Raw genomic sequence first — 10833 nt, 5'->3', positions numbered from 1 at the left:
CCCCCGTGTTCGAATAAATGGCAGCGGAAAGTAAACGAAGACATCGAAGAAACACACAGACGAGGACGAGCAGCATCGTCCTCGTCTGTGTGTTTCTTCGATGTCTTCGTTTACTTTCCGCTGCCATTTATTCGATCATGCACCAACTAGCTCAACAATCCACCTTATTAACTCCCCCGTGTATTGCGGTGGAGCATGTCTTCGCCTCAGTAGGCTCGGCGGCCTGGTCGCCGCCGCTGTATCGGCATAAGCGTCAAATAGATTCCACACGGCTTTTGCTATGGCTGTGAAATGTAATCTGAAAATTTTAATGTTGAATATGCTGTTTGATCTGTTTGTCGGCTAATGAGACTACCATTTTGGACTATATAACGTATTACGGACAGTTCTGGACGGTGAGATGCATGCTATGCGGGGGAACGGGTCGTCGGTCACCCGCACGTGTCAGTTCTCTTCGGAGGCTGGCGCAGAATTGCAAACGGCGTAGATGCTTGACAGCATGCTTAAATTACAATGAAATGAACACTACCTGAACTCGAGGTAGTAAAGGACTAAATACTGACACTTAATTACCGACCCTTATATAGCGATAAACAATTAGTGAATAAAATGGCTATAAATGCTCCGAATGTAATCAGACGAACGGTATTTGACCTGGAGGTAGTAAAGGAGAAATGGTGACCTCTGATAAGTGACCCTTCATTAGTCAAAAGCAATTAGGGAATTAAATTACCAGAAAATCAACCAAATCAACAGTACTTGAACTTGACATAATAATTTAACAATTAGTAGTACCTGACTAGTGACCGCTAATTAGTGTAGAGTAATTAGTGACTTAAATAACCAAAATTCTCGGAATGTGATCAAATTAACAGTACTTGAACTGGACATTGCAGAGGACTAAATATACTTTTATTGAATAAAACTGATTACTTATAATCAGTTTTGGTCCAGTTTGGCTGAGGTCAATTTTTGGGTGAACCATGCTGAAATTTGGCGGTGGCCCGGGCACCAAATTCCAAGTTAACTCATGTTCGGGTCATGGTTGACCCTGGTTATGGCTATCATGTATAGGCACAGTGTCATCACTATGCTTGGCTAACTGTTATAGTGTTCCTATGCAGCTGCTTCACAAGTAAGCAAGAGCAGAATTTTCTTGGGGTAGGAACCTCCGGATTAGTACTTTCGCGCTAAAAAACTGGCAGAAATGCATTCACAACCTGAGCGGAAAGCTCCCGGCCTTTGTAAAGTAGTAGATACTAACTTAAGGCATCCGCAATCACGCTGCAGCTCAGTCAAGAGAGCCTGTAACTAAGCCAAAATAAAACCGCAATCATCACGCACTAGTGCATGGCCGCGGTATTCAAAGCAAATGCGACGATAGAAGTACAACGTGGACTAGCTAACACTGATCATCCATTTACTTTGCGTGACAGATGCATATATCAGAGAACAAGCCTAAATAACAGCTCCTATGTATGGCACTGTTTGGGTTTGAGTATAAAAAAAGAAAACGACTTCTACCATGTTCAGGACAGGTGTGTTCAAGCTTATGTATTCAAATGCATGCTGTTCACAGTACAAATTAGTATCTACGGTGCTGCTATACTAATTGGTTGAATGTCAGCATGCGAGGCGTCTCCCAATTAATGATTGATCATACTGAGCTCAAGGCAATTTTTATCTAACATATGTACAATCGTTGTAGCGCAGGAAGGATGAGCATCACGATCGACAAAAATGTACAATTAAGGCGACGCGTTAAAGCCGAAAAATAAGAAAGGTGGCTTACTTCCTGCTGTGGCGGCAAGAACTAGTGGCGCAGGTTAAGTGCACATCTCCCATACTCCCATACTCTCCCAGTTCCTATCCTTGTATAGCTAACAATCTTAAAGTTATGTGGATAAAAAATTAATTATTTCCATTCTGGTTTTTTCAGCGATGTACTCCTGCAGCATATGCAGCAACATTACTTCGTCCCTCTCTTCCTTCTACAAGCACATCGCTTTGCACAAAAATGTGAACCAGTTCCGCGTCAAGTGCCCTTTTCGAAGTTGTTGCAAGACGTTCCATAAAGTCGGCAGCGTGTACAGCCACACAGACAAGCACGACGTGCAGAAGGCGAAAGCCGCAGTGCTATAACTGTTCACAGATGTGACTTCGTGTGCTCTGTGGATGCCTGCATTCAGCTCTGCAAAAATTATAAATCTCTTGTGGCACACTTGAAATGTCACATTACCGAAGGGACAGAGGTGAAGTGCCCATTTCAGAACTGCAGCAAAGCGTACAAGAACAAGGCTTCTTTCTCCTCCCACCTTTCACGCTACCACGTAAAGGCCACAAACTCAGCTCCACAATCGCAGGTTCAAACTATGGTCAGTGCAATTGCTTCAGAAGCTGTCACAGGAAATATTCAGTCGGCTGAGAACTCCTGGGACAACGAGCTTGAAGAAGCTCCAATTGCAAGTACTCATGAAGGTTCCCCCAGAGACTGCCAGGAAACATGCAGTGATGAAGTTACTGATGCTTTCGCTCATCTATACCTGAGATTGCTGTCAGAGCGTCACGTTCCTTCATCCACTGTGCAGCTGATAGCAGAGGCTATATATGACATTCAGACCGCTAATGTTTCGATGATGACTTCCATTCTTAAAGCTAGGTTCAAACATGTTGTGTGCAGTGAAGAAGTTGACAAGATAATCGACGAAGCTTTTGAAGCAGATCTTGTCTTAGCTGTGCACAGAGATCCGGGTGGTGTGTTCCGCAGTAAGCACACCCGTAACTTACATTTCAAGAAACGCTTTCTCTTTGTGGAGCCTGTTACAATACTACTGGGAAGAAACAAAAGAAATAGGGATGCAACATTCTACTACGTGCCAGTATTAAAAACACTGGAGGCCATGCTAGAAAATGAAGCTGTGGTTAAGCAGTGTGATGAACTCTTACCAAACACCAACAGAGTAATGAAAGACTTCACCGATGGCAGTGTTTTCAAGTCTATTTTACTTTACAAGGATCATCCAAAAGCGTTAAAGCTAATTCTTTTCCAGGATGCTTTCGAAGTCGTAAACCCACTCGGTTCTGCGAAGAAGAAGCACAAGCTGCTTGCAGTTTATTTAATTCTTGGCAATCTTTATTCATGGAAGAGATGCTCAACTGACTCCATCAAGCTCTGCTTGCTTTGCAGTGAGACTTACTTTAAATACTTTGGTCAAGACAAAATTTTTGCACCCCTGATTGATGATCTGAAAAAGCTCGAAGCAGGCACAGTCGTCACTACAAAGCGCACACGTCTGATTGGCACAGTGTGCGCAATCCTCGGTGACATTCTTGGAAGCCATGAAATTGGTGGCTTTGTTGAAAACTTTAGCAATGCAACACACATCTGCAGGTTTTGTTTGGCGGAAAGAAGAGACCTCTTCTCTCCACTTGCATTGTCAGGTGTATTCGAGCTGAGAACACCAGACAATTACAACAGTGCTGTCCTAACCTTAGCAGCCGATAGCTCCTTAAGTGCAGAAAAGGGAGTAAAGTTTAGGTCTTTGTTCAGCGATCTGAAGTATTTCGACGTTTGTGCACCAGGGCTTCCCCCTTGTTTGGCACACGATCTTTTTGAAGGCATAGTGTCATTCGACCTTTCTTTGTATATACAATATTTTGTCACGGTTTGTGAGGGGATTTCTCTAGAGGATCTCAATAACCGTATAGGTGGCTTTCCTTTTAAGCACAGCGACCTCAATGGCAGACCATGTGAGGTTCCTGTAAAGAAATCACTTGGAGGCCATGCTATTCAGAACTGGAATATGGTTCGTTTTCTTCCCCTCTTCCTAGTCGGTTCCGTTCAGTCTACAGAGAATGAGGTCTGGAAGCAGGTTCTGTTGCTGTCAGAAATTGTTCTTTTAGTTACTGCGCCAGCAGTTACAAGTGCAATGGCTATGAGGCTCCAAGATATCATCGAAGATTACATGACAAGCAGAGCAGCTCTGTTCCCAAATATTCCATTGAGGCCAAAACACCATTACCTTCTTCACTATCCAATGCTTATTATGCAGTTTGGTCCCCTGATCAGATTGTGGACAATGCGATGCGAGAGCAAACACAGCTACTTCAAGAAATGTGCTAGAAATTGTCAAAATTTCAAGAATTTGACGTTGACTTTATCAAAGCGGCATCAGCTTTTCCAAGCTTACAAGAACACAGGAAGCAGTACTGACGTTCTCGACAATGCATCTACTTTCATGATCAGCCTTTGCAGTCCTGAAATTCAGAACGAAGTTCGGGAAGTTGTTTCTGATGAAGGGGAAATTTTCTCAACACAGCAAGCAACAATTCGGGGTCTGTTGTATGAGTGCAAATTGCTAGTTGTAATGTCGCGGCAGAACGGCGAACTAAAGTTTGGGGAAATACAGCTGATCCTGTCAAAATATGCCCGGCATTTTTTTCTTGTAAAAACTGTTAGTACATCGTATGAACCAGGAATGCAGTATTTTAACATCTTAAGTAATGACGGTCCAATCAAGTGCATTGAGCTCGACAGCTTGCTTGACAACACACCATTAATCCAGTACAACCTTGCCCACTGCAGTTATCCTGTTTTTGTTTTGAAGCATGGATTACTTGATGGAGTTTGAACTGTGTTTCAGATAGCTGCAATGGAGTTTGAACAACGAATTTCCAACTGGCTGCCAGCCCTGGACAAGGAGATTGTAGAGCTGACAGTCCAGAAGCTACAGCAATGTGGTGTAGAGTCCCTGGAACATCTGAAGTATGTGGTTGAAGAGGATTAACAATTTTTAAAGCCCATCAGCAGAAGGATTCTTCTTGAAAGGTTTCACTCAGCGGCTACGCCCAACCCACCAGTGTCACTTTCTCCCAACGACATTCAATCGCCTACAAGCACACAGTGTGCAAGCTTTTCTACACCCTGGGAGGTTTTCCCACCACAGCTTATGAAGGCTTGCCAAGAAGGGAAGCGTCCAGTAAAGAGCGACTTGAATGAAATGGTACGACTTGTGAGTGACCATATTCTTGCCATAAACAGGAAGCCAGGTCGCAAGATCTTGAGGGCCATCGCAGCTGAAATTGTGAGCCATTACCCGAAGACATTCGAGGACACCCTAAATGGGGCAGTAATTGGCTCGGGTATTGAGACACTCTTGTGGAAACTTGAAAACTGTGTTAACAACAAACGAAGGCCAAGCTCTGAGCAGCCACATCAGTTCGAACCGGACGATGAACTGGACTTGAGTGTCAAACGAGTGAAGATTCAGAGAGACTCATATGGGTGTGTGGCATGGCAACCAAAGCTTCCATCTGACGAGACTGCTGACTCACAGGAGAAGAAAAAAGACGACTTGCTGTCGCAGTTCAGGCTTGCGTTTCCAGATGAGACCATGGTTGCACAGCTCATGTCAGAGACTTATGCATCACAACGTCAGCTTATCAATGCATCCAAAAATATTCGACACATTGAGCGAAGCTGGCCATTTCTGTTTCAGGCAAAGCACCTGACCAACCACGTAAACATCTTGCTAGGCTCAAATGTTGCAAAGACTTTCGATGACCGACTAAAGACTGTTGGACGGCAAGTTTTTCGTTACGCACACAGCCAAGTAAAAAAAGAATGTGTGAAGTCTTGTCTCCAAGAAATAGAAGCTGCCAAAACTAACAGGAAGTCAATGGCAGTTGAATACGAAGCCATGCCACTACTACTGCTCGCAATCTTCGGAGAAGACAAAGAGCTGTTCTACAAGCTAACAGAGGTAAAAATTGACAAATGTAGTTTGCATTATTTCCTTGCAGTCGTCGCACGTTAATGCACAATGGGAAGTGTCCCATTAATTTATTCCTCCAAATAACCAAGTCAGCACTGCCTTTTATAACAGTAGTGTAGTGATTGTTTTACCCACGTCTCTAACATTTGTACTGAGATAACAGAAAAATCTGGAAGTTTTATGTCAACCTTGCCGATAAACAAAAATTTATCCTCAAAGCCAGCAGACTTGCTCCTGTGTGTTTTAGCGTGCGACGCAATGGTAACTCATATTTAAGTGAAATGGCGTCTGTGTTGAGGACTTAAGGCAACATTTGTCTTTTATTACATGCCATTGACTGATCCTAATGCTAATGCACATGTGAATTGGATTTTTCATATAAGGAGATGGCCAGCGACGATGACTTGGGGGATCTGCCAAGCTGTCCTTTCATCTGCGCGAAAGGTAAGATACTGATGACTGACTAAAGGGGCAGTTCTTAAAAAAATTATTGAAAAATGCACTAAATGGTGCTACCTTGTCCGAAATGCAAATCTTTATTATATTAGACAAATGTATGCAATTTATTAAAAGACACTTCCCGTTGATTGAAATGCTTAATGAGTATTGCTGGCTCGATGTACCTATCATATATAGGTCAATGCAATCTTCGTCGTTATCCCTTCCTCGTTTTTCACTTATCCTCCTAAACCTAATGGTGATGGACCCACCCCTCTGAATAAAGAGACTTTACGTGTAACTGAAAGACATAATAAAAACAGAAGGACAAAGCGAATAATAATGCTTCCTTCCAACTCTTTTCCAGGATGGACTTTTCTCACTGCTAATTCATACACAATCTGCGTGGACACCCATCCAGTGCTTCATGCATCGTAGCCAGACGAGGCCTTCAAGCTGCTGTTCTTTGCCCATTTTGCTTTTAACATCCAGTACCAGAAGGAGACGAGCCTGTGCTTGGAATTCACACAGAGGTAAGAACTGAAGCCAATGTTCACTCACATGTACACTTGCCTGACGTCACAGCACGCCCTGTGCAAATCCATACTGCAGTCTGCCAATCTTCCAAAACCTTATTTAGAAAAGCGGTTACTACGCTGCTAAACTGAGTGTAGGCGAAGAAAATGCACTTCAACTGAAAAGCTTTTTGAACAGTGTGCGTGTTCATCGAGAATATCATACTGTCAGTGAAGTTTGCTTATAGAGGTGAAAGTTGGCATTTCTTCAGTTTGGCATTGAACTAGCACTGGGACGCAGTAATGCTAAAGATATTTGGCAGTGTGCTGTAGTATAGGAGCAGCAGCGAAGAAAATTTGCTTTAAGGTAAAGAGTTTTAGCAACATTGTAGTACAAGAAATTAATAATTGATTTACCATTGACTGACGTAATAACATGCCCTCATTATCCAGTCACATTTTTGAAAATATGTGTCAAACAACGAGACGTCATAAAGAAACCTTTTATCTCTATAGTTAACAGTACAACAGCAGCTTGGGATCACGCCTGTGTGCTGTCTATTAGTTCTGCTGGAAGGCTAATGCAAGAGCATACAGACAAGGATGCATTCTAGTAAATGTGAAGGTCTGAGATCAGGTATTTTGTTTGTTTTGTTATAATGAATCACAACACCAAAAACAAAGCAAGTGACAAGCACGCAACTGTATTATAAACGTTAATTTTTTTTTAACCTTTGCAGCCTTCTATTTTAAAAAGTGTGAGAAATGCGCCGGTGCTTTCTATTGTGCTGGATTGTACTGCAAAGTGAACATTATGTACCTCATAAGGATGAATAATTAGACGATTAATCAGCTTAAATTAGCTAACCAACTTTACTATTTCTGCTTTTTAAAGGGAAGGTTGTATTGCAAAATTTATCTGGCAACATCGAAAGGTTAGGCTTATTTTTAAATTTTGTTACTCGGCAATGTATTTCGAAGTATCGAAGGAAAGCTTGTTCAATTGGCTGGCCCACTTTACCTATCTATGTAATGCCGTAACTGTGCATCGTATTCTTGCCGAAATCTAGTTAACTTATACATCATAAAAATACACTAACTGTGCCTGTACTTGCTGCATGCATTAGAAGTGCGAGAAGCGATTTTTCTATGAATAAGCAATGGTGGAATGCTGACTCAACAAGCTTTCGTATGTGTATTTTTGTTGGTCGATGTCTGGAATGATACTGCCATTTAGGAGTATTTAAAAACAGCTCGTATTCAAAGTTGACGACCATCAATTTTGCAACATAACCTACCTTGCTTCTGAGATGAAAAATAGAAAAGTCAGTCAAAGTTAATTATGTAACTACAGATACATTTGAGGCACCTAATGTCTGCCTTGCTGTACAGTCCAGCTCAGAAGACCACACCGACGTAGCTAAGTATTTAAAACATATCTTCAAAAGTGACAAAAATCACCCTGTATATAAAATATCAATCGGAAGGAAAACAATGTCTCTCCCGCTCTTTTTCTGCCGCATCTCTCACACACACACTTAAGGTAATGGAATTGGGGTACGGATTTCAGGCTGTTTTTTATGAGAGAGGGGTGCGTCCTGACATGGCAAACCGTTGTAGCAAGGTAGGCAAAAGAGACCTAACGTTTTATTAAAGCACGTTTCTCCTTGTTTTATCCGTTCAATCCTCCTCATTCATAGGGCCACATGTACTGTAGTGGCTATGAGTTCCTAGGGCGCATAAGCTACGAACGAGTCCGACACTTTTATCATTACCCACTGGATCAAAACCTCACTTGTGGAGATGAAAGTCGATCTAAAGTCATTCAATATGTGGTAGTAAAATGAGGGGATCACTGAGAAGCGAGGTGCTTAAATGACTTCAGTAGCATCCTAGATACTTCTGTTTCCAATGGTACCTGTATGACCGGAAACTCCAACACATGCCTCGTAAACAATGACATTGTAGAAGCATCGTATGCTCTTTCCGCCCAGCACTGCCTGTGAGTCATGCTGATCTGTGGTTGTTGATAAAACGAATCTTGCTACTTTATCGCTATGAGGAGCTTGAAAAGAAGGTTTGAGCAGCAAAGTGACGCCTCACAAAGCTAGAGTTTTATTTCTGGGTGGGAACAGGTAAGATATTAGTGTTTTTTTTTACTTAGCTTTTACCCCTCACAACGTAGCGGATCATATATGAAACCTGATTTTTTTAACACATCCGCCCTTGTCAGAGTGGTTGTGCAAGTGTAGAACGAATATATTTTTGTCTTTCAACTATAAAAATTAAGTTTTTGTGCCTGGTCGTTAGTGATAGCTCGTGGCTCTTTGTTTCAGGGCTATTGCAGGTATTAATCCTGCAAGAGGAACAAAGGTGCAAAAGAATGGCGGGAAGCAGCACTGCCTGTCACCAAGAGTGGCTGCACTCGTAACGGCTTTGAAAGACTATGACTTTAAGATTTTTAGTTTCTGTTGCTTGTGTTGTATAACATTTTATTATGTTGGGCTCAGAAATAGTTTTCGAGCTATAGAAGACTGCTGATGCTGATGTGACTTTCGATTTAATAAAGTGTTCGTTCATATCAAGCTGCTTGGCTTTTGGTTCTCAGGCAATGCTATACTGATGAAAATCAGTGTGTTGTGCAAACGTTTCATATTTAGATATTCTTAAATTACTAGACGCAACTTCCCTCGAGCAACGAATTATGTAATATCACACTTTCATTGGTATAAACGACGCAAAGATCGTATTTGTAATTTAATGAGCCCTTGTGCTTGCACAGAAACCGTATTTTGTGCGGGGAAAAAAATTGTAATAAAAGAACAACTAATAGTAATCAGAACATTGCAGGAATTTCAAATATATTTTCTGCAAACCAAAAAGAAAATTGTGTGTAAATTAACAGGGCAGCCAAAAACAGACAACTAAACTCAATTTGCAGTCACAGATTTTCTGTACATGATAGAAAAGAAACATTGTAAAATAACAGAATAACTGAAAACAGAAAAGTGAATTTCACAGATTTTCTGTACAAGACAGAAAAGAAACACTGTAAAATAACAGAATAACTGAAAACAGAAAAATGAATTTCACAGACATTTCACAAGCTTTCAGTAAATAATGAGAAAGAAAAACCTGAAAATCACAGACTTGCTTTGAAACAGGAAATGAAATTTCACAGAAATTTTACAGGGATTTTCGGTAAATGATAAAAATCTAACATTGTAAAATAACCGAAAAACTGAAAAACGGAAAACAGAACTGTACAGACATTTTCTGGCAGGACAGCTGCCAGAAAATGTCTGTTTTTTTTTTGAAAAACTTTTTTACAGTGTGTGCCAGCTGCAGCCCCCTTACCCCAGCAAATTTTTTTAATCTATTCGCCCATCTAACTTTCGCTTCCTCCTCTTACGCTTGCTCCCTCTTGGAATCCAGTTTGACTAAGTTGCAGTGGTGTCAGTGTTAATTTCACTGTTACAGGTGTGGACACATCTGCAATCACCAAGGCTAAATCAACTCCACCCTATTTATTGGAGTGAACTGGCGCCCACATATACTTATTCTAGTCATTTCACTAACGCTATCCGGATCTGCTGTCACTACCTGCCCTAAAAACGTAATTCCTTACCGCTTCCGGTTGCTCGCTACCCGATGCAAACAGCTGTTCCCTTCAGATACTGTTGAACACCAAAGTTCAGTCAAGCCAGTGATGTCCTTAACTCTTTTTAGGACAACCGTAGACAGTTGGGAATATGAACACGAATGCCCGTAACTTTTGTAACGGGAGTGCATGGCGTGCTCAAATGCCCCTTACCTCAGCTTACACCCTTACGATATTTTCCTTTCACTATCACTATGTTTGCTTGTGTGCATTTGCGGAGTAGCCCCCACTCGCATGCCCTTACGTCCCACACCACAAAATTTTCTTTCCCGGTCTCGAGTTTTCTGCACAGTAGGCGGAAGCCGGAAAGCCGTGAATCTTTTCGCTTAAGCAAGTTTGCGTCCCCCTCCTATTTGGCCGGTATCCTTTTAGCGCTGTTCCGACTAAATTCACTGTAACATATTGAGTCAACTATCGCATTGTTCCCTGTGAACGCCTCTTTCGT

General features: G+C 41.7%; 1 protein-coding gene across 1 annotated transcript; it reads left to right on the top strand.

Annotated features, from left to right (window-relative positions):
* The first annotated feature begins 4932 nt into the window (after positions 1-4932).
* On the top strand, positions 4933-9171 carry LOC144123279 (uncharacterized). The gene is made up of 4 exons (XM_077656133.1): positions 4933-5762; positions 6158-6218; positions 6580-6745; positions 9064-9171. The coding sequence occupies exons 1-3, from the start codon at positions 4950-4952 to the stop codon at positions 6648-6650; spliced, it is 945 nt and encodes a 314-aa protein (XP_077512259.1). The 5' UTR covers positions 4933-4949; the 3' UTR covers positions 6651-6745; positions 9064-9171.
* The last annotated feature ends 1662 nt before the right edge of the window (positions 9172-10833 follow it).

This window comes from Amblyomma americanum, chromosome 3 (genome assembly GCF_052857255.1).
Source record: "Amblyomma americanum isolate KBUSLIRL-KWMA chromosome 3, ASM5285725v1, whole genome shotgun sequence".
Classification (NCBI taxonomy): Eukaryota; Metazoa; Arthropoda; class Arachnida; order Ixodida; family Ixodidae; genus Amblyomma; species Amblyomma americanum.
Note: the sequence above shows the minus strand (reverse complement) of the source record. Positions and strands in the feature narration are given on the sequence as shown.